Raw genomic sequence first — 19,253 nt, forward strand, 5'->3', positions numbered from 1 at the left:
CCCAAATGACGCCAAAATATAACTGGATGGTTACCAGCATTAAAACCTCATAAAAAAGACCTTATAGGTTTTTTCTTTGTGCATCTGCAGCGTCCGCTCCGTGGATGCAGCCAATATAACGCCGCGGTTGCTTTTCTGAACTGACTGACTGCACACTTGACTTTCACATTTAAATATCCAAGTTTTTTATCAACAGTATCTGCGTGAAACATTATAAACACCGATGATCATCTGCCGACTCGACTGTTTCATCACATCCTGTATACACGGAGAGTCTGCGTTATTAACGGCTTTTCCTTCGCTCCGCGTGAGCTAAACGTTTCCGCTTTTTGCTTTTTTACTCGCATAGAATTCTACATATTTTTGACAAAGGAAGACACAGGATATACCGTAATGTAAGTTATTATAGATAGCATTTAAGCTTGTTCTGAAATGATGACAAATCTTTGTGACTAAATATGACCTCTCCAGCTTAATTTAGCCAAAATAATGATACATTCGTTTTCATACACTATATATAAACGTTCATTTATCTACTTATGTATTATTAAAATGCCCTAAATTATTATGCATTGCCTTGTGTATTGCATTCGTTTTGTACATTTACAGGTGCACAAATACTGGCTAATTTTAATTTCTTTAAGACACTGCTGTGTTCTGTATTTGCCGATGCTCTGTTAATTTGCGCTTAACAAGCCTAAATGATGTTCTTCAATTTATTTTTGTTTTCTCAAAAATATATTTAGCTGTAGTATAGCTTGTGTTAATCTTTTTTTTCATAAGGGGGAATACCTGTAGCCTACCCTTCATCTATTAGTTGACCTCATTGTTCTGGATTTAAAAAATATTTTATTTTAGTAAATGAAGGCGGTAAAACCGCATACCGCGCTGGTGAGCCACGCAAAATCACCGCAAGGGAAATTCCTTCACCGCGACAGCCCTACTTACAGACACCGCTACCAGCCTACAACACAAGGCACGTCTCTTCTTTCTGCCTCTCGGTTGTGCGCGCAAGCAGTGATGACGTCGCCAAGCAACCCATCTATAGGACTGAATTTTTAAATGGGGGCATTAGTATGGCTGTATTAAGGCTCAGTAATGGCAAAATAGTCTTAAAAAACCCAACATGAATTGGTTTTTGCCTAAACCAATTGTGATATGATATATCGCCCACCTCTAGTTTGCACGATGGACTGTGGTGGAAGGCGCTCTAAAGTGTGACTGCATTTTGCAAAATCAGACAAAACATTGTCACCAGCAATATGGCAAAGCATCTGCAGTTGGTTCATCGTATCGGATTAAAAGAATGCACCCTGTTTGATGTTTTGTGCATCCCGAGTGCCGACTCTGTCGAGTGCTTATCATTAGTCGCCGCCGACAGCAGCACCGGCACATGCCACACGTGAGACCCCTTTCTCCATTGCTTCAAAACGAAGGCTCACAGCATTTATAGTAAAAGGGCTGCATGCATTCTCTGTTGTTGAGTCACCAGCATTTAGGTAGGTGTTACGTTACGTGGGAAAATTATTTAAAATTATTTTGAGGTAGCCTAGCCATGTTTGTTTAAAAGTTTTGTAGCTCCTAAAAAGTTTTTATGTAGCCTCCTTTTTTGTGTTCAGCTGTAAATAATTCCAGCAAATAAATATTTTTGATCTATATAATATATATAATAAATCGCATTTGAAATCGGAATCAATAAATTTGAAACGATGCCCAACCCTAGTAAAGATCATGTTCCACGTAGATATTTGTAAATTTCGTACAGTAAATATACCAAAAATTTCTCATTAGTAATATGTGTTGCTAAGGACTTCATTTGGACAACATTTTATTTATTTGCACACATTAATGGAAAGCTTATTTATTCAGCTGATGTGTAATAATGTGTAAATAATTTTTTTTTATTACCTTTTACTATTAGTTTTGTGGTCAAAGGTCACTTATGGTGGATATTCCTCACAATAAAATCTCAAATCAAGTTGCCGGTCAAGGCTCAGCTATCCTTCTCTAACCTCTGTTCCCTTCTCTTCCAGGTGTGGCTCCCTCTCTGGAGCCGCTACTGACCTCAGCCACGCTGTCATGGCATCAGCCCTCACACAATGCAGAAAGCATCCCTGCTAACCATCAACCCCCACACGCACACATACCCACGCATTCACCACACACCACCACTCACACACACAGCCATGATGACCACCTCTTACATGAACGGTTACGTGACTGAATCAGACGGTGGGGGAGGGAGTGGCGGGGCTATGGATGCCCAGGAGGAAGTGGGGCCGAAGCACAGGGAGATGGCGGTGGACTGCCCCGGGGACCTTGGTGCCCGCACCCTGCCCGTCAGACGCAGCGCTCAGCTGGAGAGAATTCGACAGCAGCATGAGGACCGCAGGAGACGGGAGGAGGAGGGACGCAAGGAGCTCGACCTCAACTCGTCCATGCGCATCAAAAAGCTCTCCCAGAATCCAAAAGTGGGAATTGATAACCCCACCTTTGAGCAAATGGAGGGCTCCGGAGGCTCCATGGGAGGCCTGCAGAGCCTCACCGCACCACCTGCTTTACTAGGTGGGTGTCATAAACTGCTAATTAGCATTGTTTCGGAAGATTGGGGCGATAAATGTGTCCCTCCCCTAACACCTGAAAAGCAGCCAGCAGTGGATTAGCCAGAGTTATGGCCTAGTGATTAGTGCACAGCGCGTTGACCTGTAGTGATCATGTGGGTGACTCTTCTGTTATCTTCACGTTGTCTCGGCATCTCTTAACGGATGCATTTTTGTCTTTTAGCAGTTTTTATGTACTTTTAGTGAATTGTTGTTGCAAATAGTTTTTGCTGTTGGCATCAGCCATTAAGCAACCCATATCAGTCAACCACTACTTAAAGGTCATATGACATGGGTTTGAAGATGATGCATTGGATCTGAAGGGCACTTGACTGCTAAAATCAGCGTGCATGAGTGAAGCCATTCTTAGAGAATTCAGAGCAAGAATCCTCAAGGCCATGTAACTGATGACTAAGAGCGTTCAAGAGCCAGAGACAGATAGGTCTTGAAAATAAATGAGCACCAAAGTCCACTTAAACGCCCCATTATTCATATCTGGTTTGGACAGATTTCTTTCAGTTTTGCAGCTCAACTGTTTCTGCTTTCTGATGTCGTTTCAACTGTGTGTTCCTTCTCTTTGGTTCCTCTCTGCATGAAACCTTTTTCTGGAGTTTGATCCGTGAGGTTTGGAAACACACACACACACACACACACACACGCATTCAGTCCCTAAAGTGAATTCTTGATTTTGAATGGACTTCACATTAGGGGAAGTCCAGCGTGCAAAGCATAGTTACTGTGCGGATGAGAGAGGCACTCGGCATGGCTCCTCAAAGTCATGGCCGAGGGATGCGTGTTTGTGAAATTCCTCAGGGAGGGAGGAGAGGACCCTCGGAGGGGGAGGTTAATTAAAAAGCCTTTTATGAAACATTCTGACCCAGAATGCCGCGTTTGCTGTTTTTTTCGTTCTTTCTTTTGCATTTTGTTATGCTGTTTATCGCCTCTGAAGTTGGACTGCCCAAACATTTATGTGGACTTAAACCTTTGCTTTAACAAGCATGCTTGAAAAATTTCATTAAGGTCAGTGCAGAGGGAACACTAAGGATATTTGATTTGCCCACAAATAACTCTTATTAGCCACCCACTTAGGCATTACACATCTTGCAAAGGAAAACACACCCCCATGTCTCACTGCCATTATGTCTCAACGTTCCCTCATTGTGAACTTAGACACTAGAGAAGAGATTTACAGCATAGCTGTAGTTCATTCCTTAAGAAAAGTGTTAGAATAGCCACATGCAGTCTGGAAAAAGTATTGTAAAAAGTTTAATGGGGGAGTGTTTTTTGCCTGTGGCAACGTCATCAGTTTTCCAGGTGAGTGATTCGGAGGCATGTACCGTTGTTTCTTGAAGTTTTTTGATGTAGGATTTTCAGAGCTTTGACAAGCATGAATATGAATTGTGTTCGTTTGTGTTGTTTCAGATCTGGAGGAGCTGTTGATGTCCCTGAAGCAGGTGCAGCATTGTTTAAATGACTCTCAGAGTCAGGAGGACGTGGAGCTGGTTCTCCAACTGGTCCAGAAGCCTGACTTCCAGAAAGCCTTCAACATCCACAACGCTGTGGCCCACTATATGAACCGGCCCAGCCCTCCCTTTCCCTTGATGGACCATGCACAGACCCTCACGCAAGAGGTGAGCGGAGATTTTTACATGTATGGATGGATGCAGAAGGTCGAGCACTTCAGAATATTATGCGTTTTAAGATGTAAATTTGTGCATGTATAATATGAAAAATAGGAAATTGACACAGTGTCAGCCTGTAGTAGGTCCGGATTTGTGCCGAGGGGTAATATCAATGCTGTGTCACATATGAGATCAGACTAGTACAAACTAAACATGCAAACTAATGAAGACAGAGTTTTTTTCCCTCTTAAATGCTGACAAGACTAGGGGCTTGAAAAACAAACAAAAGAGCCCTGACGGGGCTTATTTGCATTTTCTTCTGAATTCCTCAATCTACTCATGGCTGGATGCAGCATTCCACAGACATAATGTCAGCATACGTGCAAATAGCCTGAAAAGAAGAAGCCCCTGAAGTGTTTTGTGAACTAGTTGATGTCAAGGACCTCATGCATATAACAGGTGCAAGAACGTCCTATTTGATGCTCCAGGGTTGCATGGCAACAAGTGCTTAATTGAAACTTGGATGGCTTAACACCTTCGCTTCGTTTACTGTTAGTCTGTACCTCATGGAGTCCTTTTTTGAAAAAATATGCTTTAAAACCGAGGGGCAACCTTCTGATCTCTCCGATGAAGCCAATGCGGAAGTGACTTAAAAGGCAATTCATCGACTGGCCTCTAGAGGCTGGCTCCAAAAGGGAGTCAATTTCCATAGACCTCCATGTTAAAATGCCCAACTTTACAGTAAAAAATATGTTTACAGCCTGGAACAAAAATTGTTTTTGGTCTGTATAGGTAATTTTGCCCTTCATGACAACTGTGAGGGGGTGAATTTCTTTTTGTAAATCATCCATTTAAGTGATATTAAGCCTTAAAGTTCTGCATAATTATGGGCATGCCCACTTGAGTGACGGTTGAACGCCACTGCTGTCACTAGAGTCGAGCTAGGCGGGTGTGGTTTCAGCAACCAGCCACCTCAGCTTCACCCACGTCCCATCTTTTTACCTATTTTCGGATATCCGAGAGTGATGCGCGGTAACGTGCGGCCAAGATGGCAAAGGCAGGCACAGCCTACTTTAAGCTTTAAAAACGATCTTCAGAAACCTATAGATGACGTCACAGACACTACGTCCATCTTTTTTACAGTCTATGTTTAAAACTGGAGGTCATCATTGGTGATTGACCTACCAAAGAGCAGATCTCCGAAAGAGTTACGATTGACAAAATAAATACGTTTTATTTTTTGGTGTGATATTTCAGGCCACCTATTTCCGTATAATTGTTCAGGTAATAGTGACATTTTTTACATATCATTCTATTAGGAAAGTCCATTTTTGTGCACACCAAAGCTTTTAAACGCTCCTGAAAATGCCAGGTGGACGGACGCCGACTGCCAGTTTTCTTCAGCTGAGCGCGTTGGTTGCAGTGATACTTCTGGTTTGTTTATCAGTTGTTGTACAATGCGCCGGTTGGTTGTTGTGATATTTGTCACGCCCCTCCTTCACTGTAATTGGAGGCCGTGTGAAAACTGACATGACGAGCTGAGCTTTCACTCAGTGTTGAATATTTTTCATCTCTCGGTGCTGAACGCGGAAAAAACGCAGAGCGCAGGCTTTCAGCGCGAAAAAACCACGACAGCTACTGGCTTTTTTTGAAAAATGCTACGCTTCCATTGGAAACAATTTAAAACATACGCCGAATGCCGGCGTAAAAGCTTTAGTGTGCACGCTCCCTTTGTTTCAACATATAGTCTCATCATGAGCCATCATTATTGTGCCCTTGAGCAAGGCTCTTATCCTCAGGTGACTCCAGAGGGATTGTCCCTGTAATAGGTTCATGGAGCCATTCTGCCATATTAAAGTCAAGTTTCACCTGCTCTATTTAAATGATCAGATTAAATATATTGCCTCTTTTAGCAACAGTTGCCGAGAGACAACGTGAGAGATCAAATTATTTTTTATGTTGCTATATCTATTGATTCAAATGAAAATGAAATCCTGTATTATCCAGTGATCAACAACATTTTGCCAGCTGGCAAGTTACCGATTTGCTAAGTGGCTTTAAGATCACACAAGATGTGTAGTGACACAATAAAAACAAAATGTGAATTGTTTGAATAAATCAGTCAACACTCAACTTGGGTACACCTATAACATGGGCTGCAATTACACTTCAAGTTCTAAAAAAAACAGAGAAAATTTTTGACACATTATTTTAAGCACAACCTTTGCCAGCATTAATAAGCATTTTAATATATTAAGTATAATTTTGTAACTAAATATTAGATGTGAACCTAAAAAAACCCTCAAAGCTGGTGAAATGATTGACGGTGTGAGTATTTGCACTAATGAATCAAATTTTTGGTGAAACGGCTTTTAGATTGCACACAACAGTGAGTCTATGCTAATGAGAAGCTCATTGTTGATAAACTGATGGTTGTTGTATTGAGTTTTCTTACTAAGTGCTGAACAATTACAAACAGTGAGCCGCTCTGTCTTCTGTATTCATTAAAACCAAGATCCACTGACCTGTATTCTGCTCACACAGTAAAATCCAGAGTAAAGCCTATAAATGCACGGTCGAACGCACAACCTCGCGTAGTATAGTTTATTTGACTCGTATGCGTAGACAGACATTCGACGCATGTGCATTGAGACAAAATGATATGCATCTCCTGGGCTACATACTACATTCTCTTGTGTCAAATCCTGCTTTGTGCGTACAGTATGTGTGCACTCTTCTAATCACGAAAATTGCATCATGCGGACCCCCACGTACGCATAAAAAAGTCTGCTAAATGAATGTGTGTTAATCAATCATGCATGCGTTCAGGAACATTTATCAAGCAAATTAATGTAGTACATTTTGATATCCTGTTATGTTTATTATCTATAAAATCACTACTTCAGTTCAATTGTCCTTTACACAGTGGGTCATTCACATTTTTACACTAGGGCAGTGGTTCTCAAACTTTCGGCTTGTGCCCCCCTTGTGTACGGTCCATCCCTTCGTGCCACCCTCAAAAAAAATATATGACATAAAACTTTAATTAAACAAAACATTTTAAATTATACAACACTCCACTTTTTTTGAAAATATGCTCATTTTCCAGCTCCCCTAGAGTTGAACATTTGATTTTTACTGTTTTGGAATCCATTTAGCTGTTCTCCGGGTCTGACGCTACCACTTTTAGCATAGCTTAGCACAATCCATTGAATCTGATTAGACCATTAGCATTGTGCCTAAAAAAAATAAGCGAAGAGTTTGGATATTTTTCCTATTTTAAACTTGACTCTTCTGTAGTTACATCGTGTACTAAGGCTGACGGAAAATTAAAAGTTGTGATTTTCTAGGCAGATATGGCTAGGAACTATACTCTTATTCCGGCATAACAATCAAGGGCTTTGCTGCCGTAACATGGCTGTAGCAGGCGTAGTGATATTATGCACTGCCCGAAAATAGTCCCCTTAGTATATTTCAATAGCAGGGGACTATTTTCGGGCACTACGTAATATAATTTTGCCTTCTGCAGCCATGTTACGGCAGCAAATTCCTTACACCTTAATTTTATGATAAATTTATGCATTTTATAAAATGCCATAAAACTGGGGCCCCGTGGCACCATCTCACGGCCCCCAGTTTGAGAACCACTGCAGTAGGGGTATCATAGCGTTGGTAGTGCTGTATTGGTTTGTTTATCTGATTTGGGATAATCCACTGTCCTCACAGGTCCAGGCCATGCTACACAACAGTTCACAGAAGGAGGGACTGGAGCTAAACAGCTTGCTCACAACTCCTCACATTCAGGTCTGTCTCGCATCACATCCAGTTAAGTTGCCAATTAACAATCCTAAAAACTTTAATACTTAATGTACAAGACTGCATTTCTGAGTCAGTCCTACACATTCTATCCATGTCTCCTGTACACTGTTGTGCTATTGCCCACAGCTGTGATCATATTCCCTCTTTAAATGTCTGAGAGCTCTTTGATCTAACTAGATATCAAGGTCAAGCTCATGGCTACTCTGAGTTTTGAAATGGGCTGCCAGTGAAAAGGTTCAGTGGCTTTCATCCTGAATGTAGCTGCTCTTCATCTCTCTCGCTCTGTATGAATCTTCCAGGCTCTTATGGTGGCCCATGACAGTATAGCTGAACAAGAGATGCAGCTGGAGCCACTCGCTCCTTCCTTCAGTTCAAGCGAAACTTTCACCCAGTGGGGAGGAGAGACTGTCAAGATTGTGCGGATTGAGAAAGCTAAGGACATCCCATTGGTGAGGACAATGCATTTATTTGTATTTTGGCTTAAAGAAATAGTTCACCCAGAAATGCATGTAAATGATTACACATTTTAAAAACTCTGCATTTGTGTGTGCATAGGGAGCAACCGTAAGAAACGACATGGACAGCGTGATCATCAGCCGAATTGTGAAGGGGGGCGCAGCAGAACACAGTGGCCTGCTGCATGAAGGAGATGAAATCCTAGAGATAAATGGTGTGGAGATTCGTGGCAAAGATGTCAATGAGGTCTTTGACATTCTGGTAAGAAATAGAGAGAAATACAGCAGTGTTTAAAATGTGGAGTTTTAAAGAGACACACTTTTATTGAAAATATGCTCATTTTCCAGCTCCCCTAGAGTTAAACATTAGATTTTTTCCTTTTTGGAATCGATTCAGCTGATCTCCGGTCTGGCGGTACCACTTTTAGCATAGCTTAGCGTAATCCATTGAATGTGATTAGACCATTAGCATGGTGTTAACAAATAACCAAATAGTTTGGATATTTTTCCTATTTAAAACTTGGCTCTTCTGTAGTTACATCATGTACTAAGACCGACAGAAAATTAAAAGTTGAGATTTTCTAGGGAGATATGGCTTGGAACTTTACTCTCATTCTGGCGTAATAATCAAGGACTTTGCTGCTGTTACATGGCTGCAGGAGGCGCAATGATATTACTCAGCAGCCGAAAATAGTCCCCTGCCATTGGAAGTTACTAAGGGGACTATTTTTGGCTCTTTGGTTATTTTTAAGCGCGATGCTAATGGTCTAACCAGATTCAATGGATTGTGCTAAGCTATGCCAAAAGTGGTACCACCAGACCTGGAGATCAGCTGAATGGATTCCAAAACAATAAAAATCAAATGTTTAACTCTAGGGGAGCTGGAAAATGAGCCTATTTTCAAAAAAAGTGGAGGGTCCCTTTAAGTATAAAGTGAGAGAAAATAAATAAATAAAAACAGTAACATTCATATAAAATTGTATGAACATTACAAAAATCTAATAATAGCAATACATCCATGACAGTACTATTTGTTCTTCCCTTCGTAAACAGGCGGACATGCATGGCGTCTTGACCTTTGTTCTGATCCCCAGCCCACAGATTAAACCACCTCCCATTAAAGAGACAGTGGTGAGGCCGTCAGTCTAAACTCAGAACTGAAATGAAGGAATCAAACACATATTGCTACCGTCATGCATTGTATCTCTCCACACAGGTGCACGTGAAAGCACATTTTGACTACGACCCTTCAGATGACCCCTACGTGCCCTGTCGAGAGCTTGGCCTTTGTTTTCAAAAGGGCGACATCCTCCACATCATCAGCCAAGATGACCCTAACTGGTGGCAGGCCTACAGAGATGGAGACGAAGACAACCAACCTCTCGCCGGCTTGGTCCCTGGTACTGAAACGTAGTCATTTTTCATGTGTTGTATTTCTCAGGTTATCTTTGCAAACTTTGTTTTAAGCCAATTGAAATACATATAAGCAGCTAAAACTTTGATTTATATCTGATGATCCAGGTAAAAGCTTCCAGCAGCAGAGAGAGGCAATGAAGCAAACCATAGAGGAGGATAAAGAGCCTGAGAAATCAGGTGAGGGACACGCAACAAACATGCTCATCTCAAAAATGCAACAATTTTGGCAGGTTACTCAGAAAAAATGTACACTGTTTAAGTAAAAAAATCTTTCAGATATTGGATAAGTAACCTTCTTGTTTAGAGTATTAGTAACTCATCCTTTATAACCACATATTGTATTTCCTGTTTTATCAGGAAAACTTTGGTGTGCTAAAAAGAACAAGAAAAAGCGAAAGAAGAGGCAGTACAATGCCAACAAAAATGATGGTGAGTCAAATACAGAGGTCTTTAGAGGAACCTGAACCTCAAACAGTCATTAGCACTTCCTGCATATGTGACTATATGTTGAGATAAAAGGAAAGTATTTTAGGTGCTCCTAAATTTTTTTGTATCTTTCCTCCTTCTTCCTGCAGACTTTGATAATGAGGAGGTTCTCACATATGAAGAGATGGCACTGTACCACCAGCCAGCCAATCGTAAGCGCCCCATCGCCATGATCGGCCCGCCAAACTGCGGGCAGAATGAGCTCAGACAGAGACTTCTTTCTAGTGAGCCAGACCGGTTTGCTGGCGCTGTCCCTCGTAAGTACCTGAAACTTTGAAACGTAATCCATCTGTTTATCTTACATTTAAAAAAAGAATTTATAGTTTGTCAGTATGTTATCTTCCGTCATGACCTATAAAAGAGCCTCTCTTTCTTACAGACACCACAAGAAACCGTAGAGATATTGAGGTTAGCGGCCGTGACTACCACTTTGTGTCCCGTCAGGCCTTTGAGACGGACTCTGCGGCGGGGAAGTTCATCGAGTCTGGAGAGTTTGAGAAGAACCTTTATGGCACTAGCACGGACTCGGTCCGACAAGTTATTAACACAGGCAAGATCTGCCTCTTGTGTGTGCACACTCAGGTGAGTGCGGATGGAGTGTAGTTGAGTGCATATTATGCAAAACATACATTTGGACATAAATGTGTGTTTGGTGTTTGTGTACACAACAACCCTACTATGAAAAATCCACCCTTTTTAATCGCCATTAGACATCACAGAAACAAAGCCCCCCCCCCATGGCCACTGACTGGTTTATTTTACCCAAACCATTGTGTTTGTTAGCACATTGTAGCGCTAATGCTAATACTATTGTGTCAGACTGTATTAACAGGAAGTATATCTATTTTTAACCAAAAGTGCTCACTGTCTGTTGGTAAGAAGACAGTAAGGAGCTGTAGCTTATTTGCATTTAAAGGATTAGTCCATTTTCTAAAAAAATCCAGATAATTTACTCGCCACCATGTCATCCAAAATGTTCATGTATTTCTTTGTTCAGTCGAGAAGAAATTATGTTTTTTGAGGAAAACATTCCAGGATTTTTCTAATTTTAATGGACCCCAACACTTAAAGGGCGTTTTGCAGGTAAAATTTTTCAACGAATTTGTGCAATTTGCTTGTTGATAATAAACATTTAAACTGTTATCCATTGTATTTTATGTTGTTGGGTATCACAAAACCCGAAAAAGTATGAAAAAGTACAGCAATTTGCAATGATTCTCCTTTCCCTCACAACGCACTGTATGACGTCACGCTGGGGAGAGAATTTACCAAAGCCGCCTTGAGAGCATTGAGAATGACTATACTGTAGAAAGATGAGTAAAGTACAGTTCTGATAGCGCAGATAATAGATAAATGCATACATACATACATACATACATACATACATACATAGATAGATAGATAGATAGATAGATAGATAGATAGATAGATAGATAGATAGATAGATAGATAGATAGATAGATAGACAGATAGATAGACAGACAGATAGATAGACAGACAGATAGACAGACAGATAGACAGACAGATAGACAGACAGATAGATAGACAGATAGATAGACAGATGGATAGGCTAGTATAGAGAGATAGGCAGACAGCCAGATAGCATAAGGTTAGCATATCTTCGTGTAGAAAGTAAATAAACAATTAACATACTCGTGCATGCTGGCTTGAGGGGGTCAATGATCCTGCCTGAAATGGGTGTAACTTTATGCGATCTTCAGCACAAACGGATTTGGCAGCATGTCTCTAATCCTTGAAGGTGAGTGAAGCACGTCACGTCTGTTCGCGGGGACCAGCGACCCAAACGCACTCACTTTCTTACAGCCAGTAGGTTTCTACAGAAACTTTTTAATTATTTCCCGGTGGGCCGATCTGATAATAGCTATACATTTCGAGTTATATTAGCAACACCGTCTGGCGGCGTGATGTGCAGCCGGTTCCCGCAGCCCGCTGGTCAAACTGTGAGCAGCCTTTCTGCTCAACAAAGTATATAAAAGTGCTCAACCTGTTCGGCAGGCCCAAACATGTACAGGATTTATAAAAATACGGTGATCAATGAGCGGTTCCTCCTCAAATGGCATAGTCTGTCGTGATGTAAAAAGCCGCCGAACGCCTGTTTATTACAGTATGCGGTCGGATCCGAGTATACTGCAGCTGCTGACTGCTGCTGCATTTAAAATGATCGTGTGATTCGTTATAATCACATAAACAATATAACAAAGCATCCTTTTATTTCACAAAACAATATATTTGAGATATTATTTGATAGACTAGTAAGTGTGGATTAAGGATGTTTAAAAATCTCTAGCCTGGTGGTCAGGACATGAATGGATCAAATCAGCAGATTTGCGAAGTTTTATTTATCTCCACATATATCATAAATAATAATTAGCAAGGTAACTTTGCAGTATAACACATTATATATTTCCTACGATGTATATATGATTTCCAAATTATATACGTAAGTATTAAACAGCAATAAATGTCTCATCTATCTCTATGGCTCTGGCTGAGTCTTTCTCCACTTCTCCCCAACGTGACGTCATCGCAGAATTGCGTTAAAAAAACCGTTAATACCAAAAACGTAAAAAAAGTGGTCTTTAAGACCATTTTTGAGACATTTTAAAAATTATACACATATCTTGAGTGATTTATGTACCCATTAATCGACAGTGGTGGTTAACCTGCAACACACACTTTAACAGCTTTAATGTAGTTTAAAATTGCCGTTTCAAAGGACTCTAAACGATCCCAAACGAGGCATGCGAAACGATTGTCATTTTTGGCAAGAAAAATAAAAATATGCACAATTTCTCTTCTTTCTCCGGCTGTGTGACGAGCCAGCGCGACCTCACGTAATTGCGTAATGACGTCGAAAGGTCACGTGTTTTTATCAAAAAACATAATTTCTTCTCAACTGAACAAAGAAAGACATCATTTTGGATGACATGGTGGTGAGTAAATTATCTGGATTTTTTTTAAGAAAATTGACTTATCCTTTAAAGGTACACAAATAAAAACAGAGCTTTTTTTGCTTCCACCCAAATGGGGGCATTGTGGACATGCTTTAATGTGCTATCAGTGGGGTATTTTGAGCTGAAACTTCAGACACATTTTAGGCACACCTGAGACTTATATTACATTTTGTAAAAATGGACATAATATGTGCCCTTTATAGGGCTGCATAACAACTGATTATGTATTAATGTGATGTAAACAAAAACTTTGTAAAACTTGATGTAAAAAGTGAATACTCATTCATCTGTTTCACGTTTCAGTCTTTAAAGGTTTTGCGCAGCTCCGACCTTAAGCCTTACATTATCTTCATTGCTCCTCCATCGCAAGAACGACTGAGGGCACTACTAGCTAAAGACAACAAAAATCCAAAGGTAAACATCAACTTTTAGCTCTCACATACCTTGAGGTCACATTGAAGTAATCATATGTATAATTTGAGAGCACATGAATGCCACCACAATATTGTATTTACTGTGGGAAAAGTTTTGGGTGTCAATATTAAACTATTTTAGAAGCAAATTAATATTGTACTGTACAATTTTTATGTATGAGGAGAGTGGGGCACAACCTAACGCTTTCTGTTTTGGCTCAATCATTCAAAAAATATTTGAGATTGATTATAATGATATTTTTTACACAAGCAACACACACATCTCTGCTACAAATGAACATTTGAAGTTTGTTTCTAGTAGCCTACTTACCATTTTTGGACAATTACACCAAACATGACAGAAGTGCAAACGTTACAACTTACCCCATAGGTGAGGTTAATTGTAACAGGTAGGGGGTTAGTTGTAGCACTTGCTAAATATTAAGTTTGCAGGCATATATTTCAATACTATTTTGTCTATATACTTGAAGTGGATGTTGTTTATATATCTGTCTATAATAGACGGGTATCCACACTGTATTCATTCATCCAGCCCTTTTCTAACAACAGTTCAATTATAAATGGATACAAATATCTAAATATGGGAGAAAAAGCAGCACAATTATGACAAAAATTTTTTTTATATATGTGACCCAGTCTGTAATAACCATACTACAGTTTCAAAAATCTAATTCTGAGATAATACGTATCAAAGTCTGATTTTAGCCATTCATTTCATTATGATTTCAATCTTATTCAATCAATATTAAAGATATGAACAGAAATAAATTTGACACACGATTTTTGATAAGACATGCACATTTAATTTGTTGGCAGCCAGCAATCATTCGTGTGTAGCCTATTTAAAACATCGGCAAGAATTACGCTACCGTTTGTGGTTTTCATATCGTAAGTGCTGAGGGGTTCGTTGTAACACAGCGTTACAATTAACCCCGCTGGGTCAAAATATTTTAGCCCACCAAAACAGTTGCTAAGAGCTGCAGGCATATTTCAAAGCGATGCCATGTTTTAGTCAACAAGACACTGATTTAATATGACACAGCATTGGATTTGGTATCTTACACACCCAACTTAGAATAACTCTCTGGAAAAACATTATACATTTCAAATAATTTATTAAGAAAAATTTAAATAAAGAGAACTTAAAGGCAAGAAAGACTTACACCCATGTTCTTCTCTCTTGTGTCAGCCCGAGGAGCTGAGAGACATCATCGAAAAGGCTCGCGAGATGGAGCAGAACTACGGACACCTGTTTGACGCCGCCATCGTGAACACCGACCTGGAAAAGTCGTATCAGGAGCTGATTCGCCTCATCGATAAACTAGACACTGAACCCCAGTGGGTCCCCTCAACCTGGCTGCGTTGAAATAAATCCCACCCAGACAGTGTGACGCATCTACAGACGGGTGTAAATGAAGAAATCTTTCATCCAGTCATTGACTTCATGTATTTACACTACAAAATTCCACTAGATAAGGACACTACGCCACCTCAGACCCTGACAGAAGTGTCTGTCTGCACTATGCTGTCACCAGGCTGGGGCAATGATAGTTTATGTCATAATTCGTTTGATCATGGTGTGTTATTGATTCCACTCACCCACATTCCAGAGACCTGTGAGAGAGTTAGCAGCACTTGGTGCAGCAGTAGAATTAGGGCTTCTGTACTGCTTTTGATAACTATTTATGATTGTAAATATATTCTGTATGTATTTTTTAAAACACTCATGGACATGTGGAGATGGGTTTGAATTGTGATCGATAAAGGGGCCACTGTTATAAAAATCCAGCTGAGGGATATGTGTGGGCAAGTGAACGTCATGAGCCCTCCACCAAAATCCAAACATATCACTTATTGTCAGACATTTAAAGGGATGGTTCACCCAAGAAAGAAAATTCTGTCAAAATCTTCTCACTCTTATGTCTCTGTGTAAATATCTTTGTTTTGATAAACTCAAAGGAAGATATTTTGAGGAATGTTTGTAACCAAACCGATCAGAAGCACCATTCACTTCCATAGTAGGAAAAATACTATGGAAGTGAATGGGGCTCATGAATGGTGTTCATCAGAAAAAAATACATTTATGCCGGTTTGTAACAACATGAGGGTGAGTTGTCATTTTTGGGTGAACTATCCCTTTAAATAGGAGAAACACTATTGTTCTCTGCTTAAAGGATTAGTCCATTTTCTTAAAAAAAAATCCAGATAATTTACTCACCACCATGTCATCCAAAATGTCGATGTCTTTATTTGTTCAGTCGAGAAGAAATAATGTTTTTTGAGGAAAACATTCCAGGATTTTTCTGATTTTAATGGACTTTAATGGACCCCAACACTTAACAGTTTTAATGCAGTTTAAAATTGCAGTTTCAACTGAGCTTTAAAGGACTATAAACGATCCCAAACGAGGCATAAGGGTCTTATCTGGCAAAACGATTGTCATTTTTGGCTAGAAAAATAAAACGTATGCACTTTTAAACCGCGACCTCACGTAATTGCGTAATGCTGTAGAAAGGTCACGTGTTACATATGAAACGCACATTTGCGGACCATTTTAAACAATAAACTGACACAAAGACATTAATTAGTATCATTCGACATACAACAACGTTGGAACGGTCCTCTTTCTCCACACTTGTAAACACTGGGGCGTAGTTTCGATATGTCATCCATGACCTCTTGACGTGATGACGTATTACGTGAGGTTGCGCTGGCGCTCACAGGACCAGAGGAAGACGAGAAGTTGTGGCTTAAAAGTGCACATTTTTTATTTTTCTTGCCAAAAATTACAATAGTTTCGCTAGATAAGACCCTTATGCCCCGTTTGAGATCGTTTAGAGTCCTTTGAAACTGCAATTTTAAACTGCATTAAAACTGTTACGTGTTGGGGTCCATTAAAGTCCATTAAAATGAGAAAAATCCTGTAATGTTTTCTTCAAAAAACAATTTCTTCTCGACTGATCAAAGAAAGACCTCAACATTTTGGATGACATGGTAGTGAGTAAATTTTCTGGATTTTTTTTATACAAAAATTGACTAATCCTTTAATTGCCTTTAATTTCTGATGTACAAAGTTATGCGGATATATCAGATGTTCTCATCAAGCACGACTCTTCCAAGCTTCCAAGACACTAAACTGGATGAATGTTTAAGTGACTACGTATGCCTCTTCCTTCTCTACCCTTGTGGCGCTGCCTGAGAGTGGCAATGAGCACTGACGGAGTTTGGTAGTAAACTTCAGGTTAAATGTTTGTGGAAAGTCTGTAAGGTCTTTGCTGTCCATCTCAGTATTCACACGCACTTCCAACACTCAGAAGTGTAACCAGTATTGTAAACAGTGTTTGACAGCAATACAGTCAGGTTCACAATCTGAGCGTCAACAAAGCCGAAGTCTACGTTTCTGCACGTCTTCAAGTTGTTTATGTTTTCTTGGATCAAGTCATTTTCCCTTGATTGATTGCATTTGAAGATTTTGTGCGTTTTATGGGCTCTCAATACTGACACGGAGCTTGTGTATTATGCTTTTAATATAAATGGTTAATACCCTACGATAAGGTCAATCTCAAGAATCCTCATGAATGATATTTTTGCATTATGAAAACGTCAATTAGGTTTGTTCTCTGAAATACTCAATATTTAAAAATCTCTTACTGTTTTATATGAAAATAATCAGAAAGTACTTGTTGTACCGCCTGTAATTTGTGATGACTTAAATAATTGCATTTTAGTCATTTTTATTGTAATACTGTAAAAATTACTGGTACAGTTATAAAAATCACCATTTTGGTAGAATTACATTATTAAATTATAAATGCATTACAGTATTGAGCATTTAGGAGGATCTGCTTGATTGATATGAAAACGTAACATATTTTTCTTATGCAAAATTTTTTTTTCCAATTTTTTTTTTTTAATATGAAACGTCAGATCCATGTCGTGTGTGCTTGTGCATATGCTTGTGAATGTGTGGATTTTCTCTTGTGTGTGTATATTTGGCCCATGAAAGCAAATGCTGGAAGTAGGGAACACTTGATCATGATCAACAGAAAGTATATGTACAGTACATCACCTAAAACATCCCTCTTAAAATGAAGGACTGTGTGTCAGTTATTGCTGGCAAGTATTATCTCTGTAGTTGATTCAAGCACACCCTGAAAACAGCTTTAGTAAGATTTGTTCTGCAAAACAGTTTTTACCGTTTTGATTTCTTCAATGTGTGTTTAGAAGTCTCCATTTTTTTTAAAATGTAATAGATCAGTCTGACAACACCCTTAAGCTTTTTACTATTGTGCACTACAGTCTGGTTTCTGTATTCATGTATGATGATGGACAGAGCGGTAACCTGCTGTGCAACACCTCAGTCTCATGTGATCTAGTTACAAGCCAGTGAACTGGAAGTAGAGTTAATGAATGTAAAGGATGAATCACCTTTTCCTTCTCAGCTGTTTTTGTATTAATTATACCAGTGAATTAAAGCACAGATTATTAGAATGCGTGTTGTTTTGTCCTCTGTGGATTTGATGGATAAAAATCTGCCATGTTATCCAAATTCAGAAAATTAAGATGTTTGGATTACAAAAACATAGTTGGTGTAACAAATCTATCAGAAAATCTTACAGGAATTGTTCACCCCTGAATTAAAAATTAACCCAAATTTTACTCACCCTCAACTTTTACTTTGCTTCACCTAAGAAGACATATTTAATAACTTTATGGAGTATTTTTTTATTGATAAATATGCCTTTTGAAGCTTTTAAGGAATAGTCTACTCATTTTCAATATTAAAATATGTTATTACCTTAACTAAGAATTGTTGATACATCCCTCTATCATCGGTGTGCGTGCACGTAAGCGCTGGAGGCGCGCTGCGACGCTTCGATAGCATTTAGCTTAGCCCCATTCATTCAAAGGTACCATTTAGAGATAAAGTTAGAAGTGACCAAACACATCAACGTTTTTCCTATTTAAGACGAGTAGTTATACGAGCAAGTTTGGTGGTACAAAATAAAACGTAGCGCTTTTCTAAGCGGATTTAAAAGAGGAACTATATTTTATGGCGTAATAGCACTTTTGGGAGTACTTCGACTCGCCTGAAAAGTCCGCTCCCCTTCTCACTCTCATAATGGGAGAGGGAGGGTGTTACTGCGCCGAGTCGAAGTACTCCCAAAAGTGCTATTACGCCATAAAATATAGTTCCTCTTTTAAATCTGCTTAGAAAAGCGCTACGTTTTATTTTGTACCACCAAACTTGCTCGTATAACTACTCGTCTTAAATAGGAAAAACGTTGATGTGTTTGGTCACTTCTAACTTTATCTCTAAATGGTACCATTGAATGAATGGGGCTAAGCTAAATGCTATCGAAGCGTCGCAGCGCGCTCCAGCGCTTACGTGCACGCACACAGATGATAGAGGGATGTATCACAATTCTACGTTAAGGTAATAACA

The 19,253-nt window shown here is 39.5% G+C and overlaps 1 protein-coding gene across 1 annotated transcript in view; it reads left to right on the plus strand.

Moving 5' to 3' along the window:
• The window catches only part of LOC141362524 (protein PALS1-like), a 41,757-nt gene extending 23,459 nt beyond the window's left edge, over positions 1–18,298 (plus strand). The window contains exons 3-15 of the mRNA XM_073864734.1: positions 2,034–2,565; positions 4,023–4,231; positions 7,949–8,026; positions 8,341–8,490; positions 8,597–8,758; positions 9,550–9,627; positions 9,713–9,896; positions 10,018–10,089; positions 10,270–10,341; positions 10,488–10,655; positions 10,778–10,980; positions 13,677–13,787; positions 14,997–18,298. Coding sequence (XP_073720835.1) covers positions 2,100–2,565; positions 4,023–4,231; positions 7,949–8,026; positions 8,341–8,490; positions 8,597–8,758; positions 9,550–9,627; positions 9,713–9,896; positions 10,018–10,089; positions 10,270–10,341; positions 10,488–10,655; positions 10,778–10,980; positions 13,677–13,787; positions 14,997–15,173 — 2,130 coding nt within the window. The 5' untranslated portion in view covers positions 2,034–2,099 and the 3' untranslated portion in view covers positions 15,174–18,298. The remainder of the gene's footprint in view (positions 1–2,033; positions 2,566–4,022; positions 4,232–7,948; positions 8,027–8,340; positions 8,491–8,596; positions 8,759–9,549; positions 9,628–9,712; positions 9,897–10,017; positions 10,090–10,269; positions 10,342–10,487; positions 10,656–10,777; positions 10,981–13,676; positions 13,788–14,996) is intronic.
• The last annotated feature ends 955 nt before the right edge of the window (positions 18,299–19,253 follow it).

The sequence above is a fragment of the Misgurnus anguillicaudatus genome, unplaced genomic scaffold, assembly GCF_027580225.2.
Source record: "Misgurnus anguillicaudatus unplaced genomic scaffold, ASM2758022v2 HiC_scaffold_28, whole genome shotgun sequence".
In the NCBI taxonomy this organism is placed as follows: Eukaryota; Metazoa; Chordata; class Actinopteri; order Cypriniformes; family Cobitidae; genus Misgurnus; species Misgurnus anguillicaudatus.